This window comes from Centruroides vittatus, unplaced genomic scaffold (assembly GCF_030686945.1).
Source record: "Centruroides vittatus isolate TY-2023 unplaced genomic scaffold, ASM3068694v2 contig_3343, whole genome shotgun sequence".
In the NCBI taxonomy this organism is placed as follows: Eukaryota; Metazoa; Arthropoda; class Arachnida; order Scorpiones; family Buthidae; genus Centruroides; species Centruroides vittatus.
Genome location: NW_027122147.1, coordinates 303,153 through 322,385, shown reverse-complemented (window position 1 = coordinate 322,385; position 19,233 = coordinate 303,153). Strand labels below are relative to the sequence as shown.

General features: G+C 27.9%; 1 protein-coding gene across 2 annotated transcripts in view; it reads left to right on the top strand.

The window, feature by feature from the left end:
* The first annotated feature begins 8,833 nt into the window (after positions 1-8,833).
* Positions 8,834-19,233, top strand: part of Ogdh (oxoglutarate dehydrogenase Nc73EF) — a 110,061-nt gene continuing 99,661 nt past the window's right edge. For both annotated transcript variants that reach the window (XM_067268752.1, XM_067268750.1), the window contains exons 1-2: positions 8,834-8,943; positions 9,058-9,360. In XM_067268752.1, the coding sequence (XP_067124853.1) occupies positions 9,166-9,360 (195 nt within the window). In that variant the 5' untranslated portion in view covers positions 8,834-8,943; positions 9,058-9,165. The remainder of the gene's footprint in view (positions 8,944-9,057; positions 9,361-19,233) is intronic.

The following is a 19,233-nucleotide window of genomic DNA, read 5'->3' as shown; positions in this document are numbered from 1 at the left end:
TCAGTTACAAGTGTAACACATTAAGTCAAAGACATCGCGAGCGATCGACCAAAATTGGCATCGCGATCGACCGGTCGATCCCGCGATCGACTTGTTTGCCACCCCTGGTATATACGGTGTATTTTTACTATCCTAGATCGTACTGTACCCCCATAAAAATTTCTTATTGTCCTGTTTTGTAAGTTGCTGTTCTCAAACAGTAAAGAAACTTAGTACCCTTTATATAGAGTAGAAGTACTGTATTTACAGTTGTACGGAACAGCTCTTTCATTAGTCTGAACACCCTTAGCGTATTACAGAATCATCATTATAAGGCGATATTTATTTTGTTTGTTTTTCAATATTAATTTTCGTTTTCTTATTGATAGCGATGTTTTTGAATCATTTAAATAAAAATAATTTCATTACATTAAATCTTACAAATTAAAAATAATAAAGTTCGGCCTACACTCATACCGCCATTTATATTGGTAATATATCATAAATATATTAAAACAATTATATTTTAAACTGGAAGACTTATATGCTAGATTTATTTAGAAAGGCCGAATTTAACTAGATTTTATTTGGTATTTTAAATACAAAGAAAGCTATCATTAAACAATGACGTCATTGAAAATATTTTTTACAAATATTTAAGCTGCAAATACTATTGTAAAGAATTATAATTCTGTAATTAATAAAGAATGAAACTGAGTTTAAATGTTCGATTCGCTTTCAAAAACGAAAATCCAGAAACGAGTTGCTTAACTTTTCCTGCAATATTTGGCGGCGTCTGTTACGATATTATATTAAAACGAAATTTTATATTTTTAATCATTATAAAATAGCAAAAAGCTTAATTTTGAGAGTAGGGATAGGTTTTATAAAAAATTGTAAACGCTAATAACGAGTAAAATCAGATCTTACCTGAGATTTAATACGACGCCCTGTATTTCTCCACTTCATCAATCTTTAACTACTAAACTTTTTAATAGCATCAATTCCCCAATATAGAATTCACTTTGCAAAATTTCTGAAAATAAACAAGCACCACAGGGGTTATTAAGCTTTAAAAAAAAAAAAAAAAAAAAAAAAATGGACAAAATCGTGCCCCCACACACACGAGCTGAACAACTGATTTAAATTACTTAATACAAATTTCAGATGACTAAGTTTGCAGATGTGTAACTTTACCTTCTGTGCTAAGTATATATAAACAATTTCTGTTAAAACAATCAATAATTTTAGGTAAATCGCTCTCTCTATATAAAATAGCCATATTATTTAGTCTTTCCTCTGACATTGAATTTCTTAGACAATTTTTTATTCTTTTTAGACAAGAAAATGAGCGTTCCCCCGATGCGTTTGAAATTGGCATGCTTAACAAATAATTTCCACATTTGAAAAAGTTGCTTTCATATCTAATGCTTTTTGTATATATTATTATTTGATCGCTTGACTTCTTCATCTAAGAAGATTAAAAACTATTCCAACTTATTTTTAAAATTACTTGAATCGATGTCATCTTTATACGTTTCTATTAAATTATTAACGCATTTTTCTTTTTTTATACACACAATGTGAACACGAAAAAAACTCTAAAATTACTTATAACATTTTCATAGATTTTTCCGCATCTCTTTAGTTCTTCTATTAAATGATCGCATATTACGTAGAATATGCGATCATTAGAAAAAGTGTAAAGTTGGAGTTTTGCGGGGCCCTTCAGTAGTCGGGGCTCAGGGCGTACCGGGAGCTTTTAACCGCCGTTAAATCCGCCTCTGTCTGCAGGGTTACTTAGGTTTCAATATACGATTAGTGAGACTAATCGTATATTGAAATATTCGAATAACTAAACAAAAGTGCAATTTTAGTCATTTTAAACTGCACTCGTAAACAGTTCCTTGTGCCCTTTCAGTGCTGTAAAAAGTTTTTTTTTTTAATTTCCATAACGGATAGACACACATTCAGAAATATATAAATTATTATTGTAGACGTCAGACTGAGGAAGTGGCTAAAACTGATATTCCAGTCTCTGATAAAGACTTAGATTACGGTATCAATAAGATAAAAAAAAAGTCTAAAGATAACACTATAAATAATAAAAAATCAATATTTGGATTTATAATTTTAAAACACAATTTATTAGAAATAATTACAATAAATAAAATTTAAATTAAAAAAGTAGTTTGAGCCGTCCATTAATTACACTCACAGTTTAAGGGAGGGAGGGATCGCAAAAAGTACATCACTGTAGCCTATACTAAAAGGCGGGAGATGGTTGAGCATCGTTTTCGTGGACCTATTCAATGGTATTAATGGCATACGAATTTGTTCTTACAAGTCTCCTTATTAGTTGTATGAATAAAATATCAAAAAATATTTTCAGAACTTTCTAAAGTCATTTCTTCAACGTCAGGAGGCCCATAAACTATTGAACACGAATTAAAAAGGAAGGAGTTTGCCAAAAATACACCATTGTCCACAACAGGGAGAGAGAGGTCGAAAGTGGTTCAAAAACTGTACTGTACATGTAATTAATGGACGGCTCCTTTATATGAATGAAATATTAAAAAGTTTTAAATTGATCCAGGATTTGAATCTCGAAAGAATTATTAAATAAAATTTTTAGTAAAAATTTGTAAAAACTTTTAGGTTATTGTGATGTACACATTGTTGCAGTTGCGTAAGCTAAGTGTTTTGTTTGCTAAGGCTAACAAAAAATTACACGAAGCATATATGCTATTATATTTTATTAACACAGCGCTTTTAGAACAAAAGATTCAATTTTAATCTTTTCTGATAAAATTATCCCTTTGAGTTGGTGTAGCCAAGAGTTTCCGTTAGCTTTCTTGGTTACGCTGTATAAAGTAGCACGCATTCGAAATCGAATTAAAAGAGAAAGCTTTAAAAATGATTTATCACGTGTCGAATATAAATATAAGCTTTGTGCAACAAGAGTACAATTTTGCAATGCTGTTGCGCAAAATATTTACAGTTTTCTCTTATCACCACTTTTAAATGGTGTATATTTGAGAGTGAAAAGGAAATTTTAAAAAGTCGAATTCCTAAATACACTTGATTTAAAGCGAATTAAATAAAAAAAATTATTTTAAAAATTGTGTTTTGGGAACGCCCAGGACTATATTAAGCAATTGTTAACAAAGCTGTATCACGATTTTAAACAATTATGGTGATACTAATTAAGACCAGTTGTTACAACTGGTTATTGACTCGCAGTATCGATTTTTCACAATCTGAACTTTACTAATAAAAAAAAAATAGTAATTGTATAATCAAGTGTTTTTCAGTAAGACACGTACCCTTTCTTTTGTAACTTCGAAAATATTACATTATCAGCAGTTATAATTATGGTGCAATTACGACTTGTAATGTAACAGTATTTACGAATATGCCTGTTAAGAATTTGTAAATTGTTTTCTTCGTGTTTTGTCGTAAAATGGCCTAAGACTATACACCAAACGATTTCGGTTGAAATAAGACTGTTTTTAACAACTACAAATACGCTAAATTCTGAGACAGTGATGGGGAATCTGTGACCCACGCAACGATTTCAAAATATTTACATTTAATGTTTAGAAAGTTTTTATAAATTAAAATATAATAAAGCCAAAAGATTGCCAGCTTAGATCGGGCTATAATCGTTTGACTTTAATATAACTATCGAGTTTTTAGATGTTTATATTTGTAATTAAAGTATATTTGACAGATTTCAAAAGTTTGTAAAACGTGAAAGCGGAGTCCTAAAGTTGACGTGAAGGCCACTAATTATGAAACTCACAGAAAGACTATCATCAAATAAACAACAACAGATTTCCTATTAAACCATATTTGTTTCCGTTGTAACCATATTACTATTTTCTTTTCACTTACATAGAGTTTATTGCTATTTTTCTGATATAAATTAAAAAGTTAAATAAAATAAATTCGTATTTTTTTTTGTTATTTTTTAATTACCTACATTAAATATTTGATTCCCGATTTGGAGTTAACATTTCATTTTATATTTCTTTTGATAAATTTTTATTACGGATTCTCTTGAATTTTTTAAATTTTAATTTTTATATACGAATACAAGTTTATATTTTGCAGTATATAAAGAATTTCACGTCGTTGATAGTTCAAATATTTGTTAATAATATTTAATTCTCCCCAAAAAATGTGGTACTTAAATAAAACGTTAAAATATTTTTCGATACAATGAGTAAACTATTAAAACATCATGAAAGAAAATTACAGATGTAAGTTACTTGAACATTTCTACTTTTTAGGTACCCTACATCAGTATGACATTAAAAAATGTTATATCAGGAAGATTGAAGAATAAAAGTAGATAAAATAAAACACTTTCGCTTAAACTAAGAATCTTCAATTAACAACTTAGAATATATATAAAAAAGAAACAGCCCAAACAATATAACGAAAAATAAAAATATAGCAATGAGTTGCGTAACTTTTCCGGATGTTATGAAATTTTATTTAAAAAATAACGTTTATATTATTAACTATAATAAATAAAATTGTGTATGGCACCATCTGTTATGTGATTTTGTTGTGTAAACTTTCTGTATTTTTTTTAACGATTATAAAATGGCAAAAGACTTAATTTTGAGGGTACAGATGAGTTTTACAAAAAACTGCAAATGATAACAAGTAAAATCATTAAGTCCGACCACACGCGAGATATGACACATCCTCTATCTCTCCATTCTCTCTACTTTTCACAACCAAAATTTTTTTTTTTTTTAACTCTTTCCGCCCTGTGGGCACTAAGAGGGCCTCTTTTAGAAGGCCCATTATGGGTTCGGCTAGGCCCACAATGGGGCGACCGGGAGGTGAGGGACGGGGCAAGATATATCCGAACGGACCACCCCCGAAAAATTCTTGGGGTTTATTCGACCCCGGGTCCCCCAGAGCGGTAGGCTGCCACCTTGACCGCTCGGCCATCCGGCCTAGTACAACCAAAATTTAATAGCATCAATACCCCTTATACACAAGGCATTATGCCGAATTTCGGTTCTTAATTTTCACTCAATCCCGAGATATTAAACAGAATAAACCCCAACACATACATATATCCACAGAATTTTTTTGCCTTTTTTAGGTTCATGGAATCTCGAAACGTGGATATTTCCAAAAATTCGGAGGATCAAATTTGACACGATTCCAATACTTTCCCTTGTTATATGTACACAACAGTCGGGAAAGTCAAAGCATAGAGAAAATCAATACAAATATGATTTGCTTCCTCCTACAGTTGTTTCGTCAAAGACAAAAAAATTATTCCAAATTGTTTTTAAAAAATAACTTTAACAGGTTTTTCTTGCATTATATCTGCCCAGAAAAGTAGATAAAATGTTTCATCTATCTAAATTTCGAATTAATTATAATTATACAGACATAAAAGAACGAGACATTACGGAATAACGTTTGGTTTGATTGTTGATTTTATTAATAATATTTTAAACGTTTTTACTCAAGTTCCAGTATTCAAAGAGAAAATTCTTTGTTCGTATCGGTTGAACCACAAATTAGAATAAATTATATCCTAATCTATGGATTGAATTATGTATAGTTTAAAAAAAATGGTCCTGCTGTCTGATGAAGTCTTCATTGAAGAAGAACAAAATTAAGCTATTCGAAATTTAAATTTCTTATTTTAATTTCTCATTATAATTTTCTTAGTGTTGTAGATATGACTTGAAAAATTTGTTATTGAACAAAACATTGACCTTGAATTGTAAATGATAATACAGTAAGATCCCGCTTAACGCTGCCTCGCTTAACGCTGCCTCGCTTAACGCTGATTCGATATAACTCAGTCTGCTCGTAACCTAAAAAAAAGCTCAAAATTTACGCCGATTTAAATTATCGCGGCATTTCATTGATTCGTATATAATACGATTATTCCCGAACATAAACCAATCAGAAAAAGGTGGCAAAAAGCTGTACTTTCTTTAAATCTATATTTGTTTGGTGCAATTTTGGAAAAAAATATATCATGGATGCCACAGGAAATATCGGCTTCGTTTGGCAAGAATTAACTGATAAATGCACGAAGTGTGGAAGAAGTTACGACTGAAGGTATCCAAAAATTCTCAACGAGAAGAGCCTATCGCTGTATCGTTAGGTTGACCAAACTCAGCCTAATCCATAAAGCAGGACTAGGAGATGTAGACGAGCAGGATATTGAGGAGTTACTGCAGGTTTTTTCGACAAATTTCAAGAAGTGGCAAAAAAGGAATTCATGCAGAACTGGAAAATAGAGACTCTGAAAATGAAGAACCAAAAAAATTTCTCTACAGATTTCCTTAGTAAAAGTTTGGTAACGATAACCGAAATTGTTGATGAAATTGTAGCGAATGATCCAGATTTTGGAAGGAGTGCAAAAGCAAGACGAGGCGTTTTGAATGCGATGTTCTGCTACCGACATTTGCTTAAGGAAAGAAAAAAGCGACAAATGAAACTTTACGACTTTATTGCAAAAAACAAGCGTTCCAGAAAAGTCAGGTCCTTCGTCACAAAAATAAATTTAAGATTAAAGTAAAATTTGTTTATTTTTGGTCGCGTGTTTCCCTGTTCCTATTTACTCTATGTTAAAATGACCTCGTTTAACGCTGTTTCGTTTAGCGCTTTGTCGTCTACGAACGCATCCCCCGCGTTAAGCGGGGTCTTACTATATTTTATCCCATTTAATTCCACAATATTAGTATTAAAGTATGCTACAAAATTAGAACAAAACCGATGTATCCGAGAAAGAGAAGAGATACATATCTCTTCTTTTAAAAAAAATGGCTGGCGATTTTCACACGTTAAAAATACGCAGAAAAGATTAAAATGTCTTCATTTTTTGCCATGTCCAATTACCAGGAACAACAGTCTTCTACTGCACAGACGACTTTTTATTAGAGACTACGCCTCTGCAAAAATATGCAAAACAGTATAAAAACTTTACAGGTGACAAGCCAACACTTATACAAATCTTTCCTTAACAAAAGAAAAAAAAAAAACTTATATACAAGTCTTTTTAAAATTTATTTACAAAACAATTCTATGCACAATTTATTACGGATACTTCAAACCCGTGACCTGGATAAGCTACTGAAACTGAGTATAAGAACTTGAACTCAGCTCTGTTCAGTTGCAGTCACATATAACATTTGTTTTGTAAAATGATCACGTTTAAACAAATTAAAACAGTAATTGGGATGCCTTTTTTTGTTTTGTTTTATTTATTTACGAGTATCCTAAGATATCTTATTAATCTGTTGATTAGGAGGATGAATAAAGATGCGAATGAAGTAGGCCTAGGAGTATACTGTCACCATTTTTATGTGGAATCCAGCGCTCTCCATCCTGACCGAAACTACAATGGATTTGAAAAAGAGCTTTCAAAGTACACAAGGACAAAAACAACAAAAGAATTTCATAAAAAAATCATCTTTCGTAAACTTAATAACATAACTGTATAACATTAATTCTGAAATTAAGTTATAATTACTAATTTACTGTATATTTTGATGTAGGATATTTAATTAATTTTTTGTTCTTTTCAGTTGAATTTAATTTTTAAAATTAATATATAAATTATAAAAACAATGAAATGTTATTTGAATATTTATAAAAATTAAACATTAGAAACTGAAGTAGCAAATATTATAAAGTCCAATATTTTAATAGGCATTATCCGATACAATTAATAAAATCGGGATTTAATTGATTATTATTCAGCAGTTTTTCTCATTTTCTACGGTACATTTACAGTTTGCATTTGTAGTTTTCTTTAATTTGTTAGTTTTCTTTAATCGGTCGGTGCTTGTACGATACACGTCATAACATTAAAATTTTCCAAGTGGAAAAACTCGTTTCAACAGTTCCTTTGGAAAATGGCAATTACAGGAACAGTTATTAAACGATCAAAATAAACGCTTACTGTAACAAGAAAATAATTTAGAATGTTCTAAATGTTCAGGGCCATCGAGTGGGGATTTTTTCTCCGGCCTGAGAAAACTTAGGACCCTTATAAATTAATGTTATTTTTATTATATAAAATAAAATAAAATCTATAAGAATGCTTTTTATGAATAAAGAAATATTCTACACAATTTTCATTTGTTCACAAAAAAAGGTAAAATCGGCCCGCTTTACCTCCGGGTGCCAAACAAACCACCCTGTAAATGCTACAATTATTTTATATTTATACCACAAGGGCAAAGAAAATATGGCAATATTTAATACTAATTTCTCCAAAATTGATTCGAATCTTCTACAGAAGAAAAACAATTAATATTTAATTCTTGATATCCTCATTCATAACACACCCAATCCAGACACAGTAATAGACCAATAGGAAGGAAAGTGGATGCTAATTGGTTCATTTCAAATTTTATTTGATCATGAGTTATGATGTCTAGGAACTATATAAAACATAAAGAAAAATATATTTATGCTTTAGGAAATTACTATTTAACCCAAAATTGCATTGAGATTAATCAAAGTGACGTGCTGTATATTTAACAAAAACATGTAATTTCGTTTATTACTAAGCGATTTTTTTACGATTTTTGTTTGAAATTCGTCATTTTAGAACCACGAAAAATCACCGAGTTTAGAATTTACAAAAAAAAAAAAAAAAATAAATAATCCTTAAAATTAAACGATACTCGAAAATTTTTCATTCTTTTTTTCCTAAGTAAACGGATATTTAGAAATAAATTTCTATCTAAAAACAAAACAAAAAACCAATAATAAAAAAATAACTTTTTAAAAATAGTAAATTAAAATTAAAATGTTTATAAAAAAAGAAATAAACATAATTTAAACCGAGAGCAGAGAAATTTCCGTTTTACTTCGAATCACTATTTCTCACATTTCGATAACGAAGACATTAATTGACGTCACCGTCAGTTTTGCAATAAGTGGGAAAGTGCATCAATCCAAGTAAGAATATATGTTATATAAATTCATAACAGACGATTTATTGTTATAAAAAATGATATTAAATTGTATATAAAGTTGAATAAGTAATAATTAAATAAATTGATTACTTTACAGGTGACGCTGGAAATCCAGTAGCTGTAGATCCTATTTTCGAACTGAGTTTATAAATATCTGCTCTTGGGTGACTTCGGAAACGAAGTTTCCGATTAAGACATTTTAAATATGCAAAGAGTTAGGACGTTTGCTATAAATTTCGGACCCATGTGGTCCTTTGTGAATAAAGGAAAGTTTGGTGTTGTTCTTGGACGATGTTATATGGAAAGAGCGGCTCAAGAATCATTTCTCAATGGCAGTTCCTCTGTTTACGTAGAAGAAATGTATAAAGCGTGGATCAAAGATCCTAAAAGTGTACACAAGGTATTTTTTTCAATCAACCAAACATTTATACATGAAATTTGAATAATACATAAATATTCATAACATCAGAAAACTATATACAGTTAGAATTTAATAAGTATGTAAATTTATTAATTGTGTACAATATGTTTTTATAAATTTACATCTGCAAGTATATATCTCTTCATTAAGTTAAGTTTTTTTACAACTATATTATGTAATAAGTGTGTTTTTAATAATAACATGGTTATTTTGTTTATATTACCAAAACAAATTAGGCTTCCACATATTTCAGGTTATGTGTTTATTCGTAACGTGAAAATGGCCTTTTTAGTTTATGTAATGGTTATGCTGAGATGGAAATTTAGATTAGTGTTGTTTGGATAATATACTTGAAGACCGCGTTACTAACAAATGATATGTTAGATTAAAAATTTTAATTGATTCTCGAGACTTCAAAAAAAGCATTTTATTGTAAAATACTGTGAAGATTTATTTATTTATTAGTATGTAATTATTATTGCTTTATGTACGGGGATATTACTTTGAGTTGTAAGAAGAATTTTAAATTTAATATTAGATTCTTTACTAGAATATTATAAGAAAAATTTTTAGTTTATTTTAAGAATAACTATTTATATAGAATGAGATATTATTAGATTATATGAAGTAATAACATTGGTAAGATAATCAAAATAATTCTATGGCATTGTAATTTTTTTTTAATTTTGACTATCAAAATATCTGATACCTGAGGAACAATAACTTTAAAAATGCATTTGAATGTTTGGATTTACAACAATTTCAATTGAATTTAAATAGTGCATCAACATGTTTTTACATTGTGTCATCACTAGAGAAATGGTTTTTGTTTTTTTTTTCAAACAAGTTTCATATATTGAGGTAGAGAAGAGCCTCCATCTCCATGTGATTTTTGTGTTATTAAGATGCATGAAAAGGACAAATTATAAACACACTTTTCTTATTTTGAAATGTTTCTTCATTGTTTTGGTATATTTTAATTTGATAATTAAATGAAATGATGAAATTGTATTTAAAAATGGAAATTAGAAATAAAGTAATCAAATGTTAGTTTTCTAATACTGCTAGACTTTTCATATTTAATATGATAACTAAATTACTTAAATATATATGCATATATTTAAATTTTAATAAAATGTTAATATTTCTAAAGATGATAATGAATTTAAATTGTGTAAATTTGATTTTTAAACATAATAAAACAATATAGTGGTTTAAAATAATACCAATTTGAAACAGTAATGATCCATGGATATTTTTAGTTTAATGCTTTAGTAAATACCAAACTGTGACGTTTACTTTAAAGCTCTTCTCTTCATTTGATTAAAAGTATACAGTATGTCTTTTTAAGTTTTTTGTAACTTGAGAGTTTTAGAAATTCAGATTGAACAAGTTTGCTTAAGATACTTTGCTATAATCATTATTAACAACTCATATTTTGATGTCTTATTTTACTGATCATTTTCTTTTACTATTATAAATTGTACAAAATATTTGCACAAAAATTAATGTATGAAAATATGACTGTAACTTCATATTTTATCTTCATAAATTATAGACCAGAAAGTTAAAATGAATATTTGACCAAAATGAAAATTAATCCATTATTATGTAATGGATTAATTTTCTAGAACTACAAGTAGTATGATTCATTACATATTTATCATACTTTATCATAAATAAATTTGACCTAATTTTTCTAATTCTGAATAATTTAATAAAAATTAACAGTTTTATAAGATTATTATTATACTTTTTTTTGTAATACATTTGACTATTATAACTACTTGTACACTTGGAACTGAATACACTGTTGTATACAGATAAAGTATTTGACTAAAATACATTGTAACTGAGCACTTTAAATGCATAATTTCTAAATCTAGAATTCCATTGATAAAATTCCTTATACAAAATTACTTTTAGTAACAATATTTGACAAAATTTTATTATTGCTTACAAAAGTAATTTCAATTTTTAATAAAATATCTATAAAATCTATAAATTAATTGTAAAATTAGTTTAAAACTTTGTTCATATCATATTTGTTTGACTATATGTGACCTGATCTACATTAAATGGATATTGTCTGAAAAAGTCAATTTTCTTAATGTAAGTGATGAATTTTGTTATATTTATATAATATGTGTGTATGTATATCTATACATACATACACATTTAGAAAAATATATTTGTTTGTATACATGTACATGCACACATGGGCATTATGTATAACCACATCTCCAGAATTTTTTATATTATGCCATAAAACATATCTGTATATAATAGTTTTAGAAAATTAATCCATTATTATGTAATGGATTAATTTTCTAGAACTACAAGTAGTATGGTTCATTACATATTTATATACTTTTTATAATTTTAATATGAAAAAACTTTTACAGTGTCATATTTTTTATCTCTAGTAAAATATTACATCAGGTACAAAATGACCTTCAGAAATAATCTGTGAATTATCCAGTATAAGAATTATTAATGACCTGATATGTTAACAATTTTTTGTTAAATTATACAGGCAATAGAATAATTATTCACTAGAATTAGAATGATAATTAATTTAGTTAGTAGAAAATAACAATATTTGGATAGCGCAACTAATTATTACTTTTAAAAGAAAACATTTAGAAAAAATGTAGATAAGTTAATATTATTATACAGATATTTTTATAAATTATTTCTCAAAAGTTAACTGAAACTTCAAACATAGAAGTCATTTTCTTTTTTCAAACTTTAAAATTCTTTAAGAGTATCAATTTTTATGATTCTATTTCACATTCAGTTGTATGCTTTGATGTATGTATGATAGGTCTACTGGTGTTTAGCTTTTTCTTTATGAATAGAACTTCAAACATCAAAATTAAATCACAATACTTTTAGAACCTACCTGATAATTTTTGAACTGATGATCGTATAATTATTTTTATATTGTTGAAACTAGTTTTCTCCTAGTTTAATATCATGAATAGAAGTAATGTGATTATCCAGAATAAAACTAGAATAGAATTGTTAGTTTATTTATTTATTAACTTTAAGCTAAGTAGGATTTTAATGTCTGATAATTTAGAATTATGCATATTATTTAATATTTTATGATTTGGTTTTTAAAACATAAAATCATATACTAAACACAATATTCTTGTTAACATTTTTTCAAGTTTCTTTCATCAATATATTTAATAATACATTGCTGATCCTAGATCAGAGGTGGCAAACCTATGGCATGCATGTCTAAAGTGGCACATAATGAGAAATCATCTGGCATGTAACATTACACGATTTCAATTTATCATTGGTCAATCATCCTTTTGGTTTATCACCTGATCATCTTTCTTTTGATCAACTTTTTTACACTCATAATTAAAGCATATTTGTTTAATTTCTTTATATATCATTATTCGAAGTCTAAAACTTTGACATGCATAAATGTCTTTAAAGCTAAGTATGCTTACTATATGGCATGCAGGCTCAAAAAGGTTCACCATCCCTATTCTAGATGTTCTCATTTGTATTATAATAACATAAAAATAATGATCATTGAGATGGTTGTATTTTAAGAGAATGCCTAATATATAAAATAAGGTAACTCTTGGTATTTGTGTTTTTGCTTATTTGTGATTGAAAAGTTGTGACTACTTACATGCCTATTCATGAAACATTTGTGTATTTGTGAATTGCTTTTACAATATTTCAATTACAGCACTGTACTTGTAAAAACATACTCTTTGTTATTTCTAATTTTTTTTTGACACAACCAAGCAATATACAGTGACTATTGTACTATCAAATTGAAGCTATTACACAGATGATTTTGGGAACTTAGTATACCAGACAGCTGCAGAGCCAACAAATGAGGAATTGCACATGATGGTTACAGAAATTTCCATGATTGCAAGGAGAAGGATGATGAACAGGAATAAAGGAATAAGCTTTCAAAAATATAAAGCACTGTTTATAGTTTGTGCAAGGAGTTGCAAAAATCAAACAATATTTCTGAATACAGTCTCAAGTTAAGTAAGCTTTGGAAGCAGCCTGTTTTCATATGCTAAAGTTTTGAAGGAAATGAATAAAACAGCCCATCAACTAACATTAACTTAGTTTCACTAAGCTGTTGTAACTCTTCCAAAATTGTCCAAAAGTATAAGACTAATATTTTTAATATAACATGAATAAGAAATATGAATAAAATATACATTAATAGCTTTTACTGAACTCAATAGGCAAATAATAGTTTAAAAATTCCTGAGAGATGAATATGCTTCTGCACAGCCACAATGGCTTGACCCACAAGAATGTACTTGATTTTCCCATTGGTCTTCCTATTTGGTATTTGTGAGATTTCTAAGGAACCTAATCCTTGTAAATACCAAGAGTTACTGTATAGATTTTTATTTTAAAAACATAGATTCAAATAAATTATACTTGAAATAGCAACTAATATCTATATAATATGTGCTACTTTCCATATACCAGTAGTAATAAAATAAAAGCTAAACCTTTGAAACAAATTGTACAGTACAGTAAAATGTACTGTACAATTTGTATTTTACAGTGCATTTTACATATTAATATTTTATTTTCTAGTAAAGTTTGTTTTATAAATAAATACTGCACTTAGCTACCATAAGTTTAAGACCTATTAATTTTACATTGTTTCCTAAGTTTTTGGAAATTCTTGAATAATAGCTTTGTTTAACATTTGTGGTTATTATTTCATTCTTTTAGGATTATGTTATTTTTTACTATTTGACGGTAATTAATTATTTGAATAAAATCAGTTGATAATTTTTAAATATTGTAAATGAATGAAAGAGAAAGATGGACTCAAAAATCAAATGTAATTTACTTGCATTAAATAAAAATGTTTACAGCTCATTTCATGAATATTGCCAGGGCTGTAAAAAAGTTCAGTAGTAGAGACCAATCTATTTCTTAGAAAAGGGAGCAGATTGTTTGTTTGTCAACAATATGACAAGTTCATTGTGCATTACCAAACTGGTACTCTTGAACTTTATAAAACTAACAGAGCTCCAATTGAGTACTATGCATTCCCCAGCCAAGATACATGAAACAGATTGTAATGAAATGCTTAACATTCAAAAGTTTTGGTTTTACATACTGATTTCTATAATTTTTGATATTTTTCAAAATCACTATTATAATTATTACTTTGAAACTCGGAAATAATATATTTTTATTAGTTTAACAAAAAATTTGAAATGTATGCACTTGGCAATAACTAATATTCTTTACGATGTATGAAATGCTTAACACTATTTTTTTTTACTTGTGATTGCTAAATTGTTGAGACATATAGTATATATTAAAAGTCATAAAATTCATTTTTTATATTTTAATCTTTAAATTTTAATTATGAAAGCATTTTTTTAAAAATTGTAATTGTATAAAACCCATAAAATGCAATTCAAATTTTTATATAGCCTAATGAAAAATTAAAATATTTTTACAATACCAACAGAAGTAAAATATATAAATAATGAATATATAATGAAACAATACCAATAATATCCTGCAATTTACTAAATAGTAACAAAACAAACATTTGTTTATTATTTAGTAAATTGCTGGATATTACTGGTATTGTTTCATTATATATAATTAAATCCAGTTTTTTTAAGTAGTGAATAGTTATAAAGTATATAATAATGAACTCAATTTAGACATTATGAATTAATATTATGCTTCTTGTCCCACTATTATTAATTAATTATCTGAGCACTATAAATATCACTTTTTAGAACTTATCACACACTATCAAAAACTCACTTCAGCTTGTCTGTCTGAAATGCATACTGTGGTTACAAATAAATACTTAATGTTCATCAGTCTCTGAGTGAGTTTTCAATAGTGTGTGATAAGTCCTAAAAAGTGCTATTTATAGGGCTCAGGTAATTAAATAATTTAAACATTTTTAAGACTATTTAATGTACAAATTATTATATGAAAACTAGCTTTATATATTTTAAGGAACCTTGAAAACACTTATTAAAAGAATTTTTCTAGAAGCATTTTAATGAAACTAATTGTTACTTGCAAAGATAATCATTAGAGTTTGGAAAGGTTCAGCTCAGTTATTTGGAAATTCTGAACCGAGGTCTTGGCAGGTGAGCTATGTTGACCTGTGAATACGCTTCCTGCCTAGATCAGATGGTGCGATGGTAAGTGCTATCTTGCGGTGGAAATTTGAGAAACATAATTACAAACGTGTACTTACATAGGTGCAATGAACATAGTTTTAAGAAATACTTCCTGTCACTTTTGAGGATCATGTTTTTTAGAGCAGGAAAAAAATTAAAATAAACGGGCCATTTTCATAGTTATTCAAAATATTCAATTTACCAAATATACATTTACCAAAAGCTGTATATTTATACAGCTTTTGGTAAATGTATTCCACAATACATGTACCTAAATCTAGCTAATAAATTCCATTAAAAGTAAATTTCCCAAAGGAAAGTTAATCATCTATATTACATCTCTTTTGATCATTTTAAAATGTTATTAAAATTTGATTTGATAAAAATGTATAAATACATTTTTATAAAAATTTGTTTTATATTAAAAATAAAAATATTAATACAAAAATTTTAAAAATTTCTGTAATGTTTATTGCAAAAGAAAACGTACATGCAAGATTACTGTCATCAACATAGAACATATGACAGGGGTCACCAAACTTTTTTCACAACAGGCCAGATAATGACAAGTGCGAGCCACATAACCATTTTGTTCAATACAGTACACTAAATACACAAAAAACAAAGTCAACCAATATATTTATTTACCAATACACAAACATGATCACTGCAGCAAGCTCATAATTGGTTTTCTTAGAAACTTTATTTCAAGTACAGTACAGTACTTACACAAAAAAGCACTCTGATATCCAATGTTGCAAAAAGTTGCCAAATTTTTTATTCACTGATTTTCCTAAATATTATATTACTATCAAATGCAAAAATCAAATTGGACCAATTTTAGCATTTTTACTTACACTTATTTTAATTTTTCATACATAGTAAGTTTATCTAAGATATTTCTGCATAAATAATTATATTTTAACCTATTTGTGGCACAGGGCAGCAGTGGGTTGGATGAACTGACCTTGCAGGCTTTTGGTGACCCTTGATGTAAGAGAACTGATAAAAGAATCAACATAAACATATTAACTTAATGGCAGTATATTATTTTTTTCAGCTTAATGACCAATGGAAAATGATTAACGCTTTTTGCTCATGCAAGGCTGGTCTTCTTGATAGATGCAAGCATGCAGCATGTCTTACTTTTTTATTAGTAAAAAAGAAAAAATAGAACCAAGAACAAGTTTACCACAAGCTTGGAATAAACCAGTAACTTGAAAACGAATACAAACGAGCAACAAGGCTTAGTCACATTTTTGGAACAGTAAAAAGATACAAAAACAAACCCCTACATATCTCTAGCTGATCCAACTCTTCAGATATTTTCTGCTCGATGAAAAATGCATTGCCCAGAAATGCCATGTCTATGCTATTTTCCAGATGGTATTATCAGAGACAGTGACAGACATTATTGTTTATTGGGAATAAAATATCCATGAAATTTTAGGAATGTTTTTATAATTAATGAAGATGGACAAATAAAAGTAAAGCCTCCGTACAGCATTAATCCATGTGTTTTTTCTAACTTTGTCTTTTATTTGGGGGAAAAATAACTACCCCTGTGGTATTACTGTAAAACTTATTATATTCTACTATGCTACAAATTCACACTCGAGAACCTTAGAAGTCCAGTAACAACAACACTTTAATGGAAAACTAATGTTTTTGACTGTATTATCCCAGTCTTCCTCAGGTTTTTAACCAGTAAGATTTGAACATGGAATACATAGAACAACATGTTTAGAAATTATTTTTAAAAATTGTTCTATGTATTTTATGTTCTAAACATGTTGTATGCATTTCATGTTTGAATCTTACTGGTTAAAAACCTGAGGAAGAGTGGGGTATGGTCAAAAATGTTAGTTTTACATTAAAGTGTTGTTATTGGACTTCTAAGGTTCTTGAGTGTGAATTATCCTTTCCAGTATTTCTGTAAAAAGTTGTTTTAATTACACTACAAATATTTTGTTTTTTTATTCCAGAAGAAAATTTATTGATTTTTCCATGTTAACTCAGTTGTACCTCTGTTGTTTGTAACTACAAAGTTTACTATTTTACTGTAAGAGCTCTCCATCAGTAGTGCAAAATTTATAGGCAGGGAGCCTATTTGGACTGGAACTGGGAACTGAGATGAGCTGGATGTGCCTCAGGAAAGCCCATTTTTAGCACGCACCACTATAGTGATGAAGTGCTTATGTTAGGACTTTTGTCTGTCTGTCAGATGTCCACATGCATGTGCAATGACTTCACTTTCGTTACCTATGTGTTATGTTCCATTCAATCCATTTATTGCACATGTCCACACACATGTGCAACAACTACTTGATTCCAAGAATTTATAAAATTTACTTTAAACAAAATTAGTATTTGATTTGCTTTTGTGGAGCATGCTATCAGATCGGCTTGTGAAACATGTAAAAAATCTTAGAAGTGAAAAACATATTATAGCTTATAGCAATATGTGTGCAGGAACAAAACAGGAATATAAAATTAGCTTTAACACAGTTAATGATTGTCCAATCTGCTGAACATAAGGTAGCTGTCATTGATCATAGGTGTCTGTTATCGGGGCATTCATTTCTACTGAATGATAGAGATTTTGGAGTTGTAGAAATGGCATTAAGAAAAATAAATTTATTGTTTGTCCCCAGGATTATTACAGAGTCATAAAAGATGTGTTGAAAAAGTAAAAACTTTATTCTGAATTAATTGAAACAAGAGGATTTCATTTGAACTAAATCTCTAGAGGACATGGATTTTAAAGGGTTAATGCAATTTTTAAGGATTTTTTTGGGAATGTTTTTACAATTCTAAAATTTTTACATTAAATTAATAACTATTCAGTCAATTTAAAATCAGAATTAGTTTAAAAAAAATAAATATTTTACAAATAAAAGTTCTTTATAAAGACTAACAGAAAGAATGATTACAATAAATCGTTCCTGAATATTCTCTGCTGTATATGCTACCACTTTATGAAATATGCATGAGCATGTAAAACATAGTACAAAGTATAAATAATATATTTATTACAAGTACAAATATAACACTATGCTTTAAGTGTTTGTTTTTTATATTTACAAAATAATGTGTAAGAAAAAAGAATATTTTATTTCACTAATTATTTAGCTTGACTTTTTTTCACATTTAAATCTTTCAGCATTTTAAAAATAATATACAAATAGAAAAACACAAAAAATACCGAAACCAGTTGTAAAAGTCCAATCAATATATTGGACTTTTACAACCGGTTTTAATATTTTTTGTGTTTCTATTTAAGTAATACCAGTTTTAACAAAGTTATTGTCATAATATACAAATATTTATTGAGACTATTTTGTAAAATTATTTAAGTTCTATTTATTAATCTGTAAAATAATAATAAAATATTTAATGTAACTGTCACTAAATAGTTTGTTTATTTTTATAAAAAGATGCTTCATACATAAACTTTATTATGTGAAATATATGAAATATTTATAATTACTTAATTACATATGTTGTTAATAATGTTTTCTTGATCAGTTGAATTCTGATTTATAATGAAGAAAATTAAATAATATATATTTTACACATCCATCTGTTCTTTTTCTGACTGCATACTGGGATATTTATGTAATTTTATTGATTTTTACATTTAAGCTCTTAATATTTAAAAAATCTATTTTTTAAT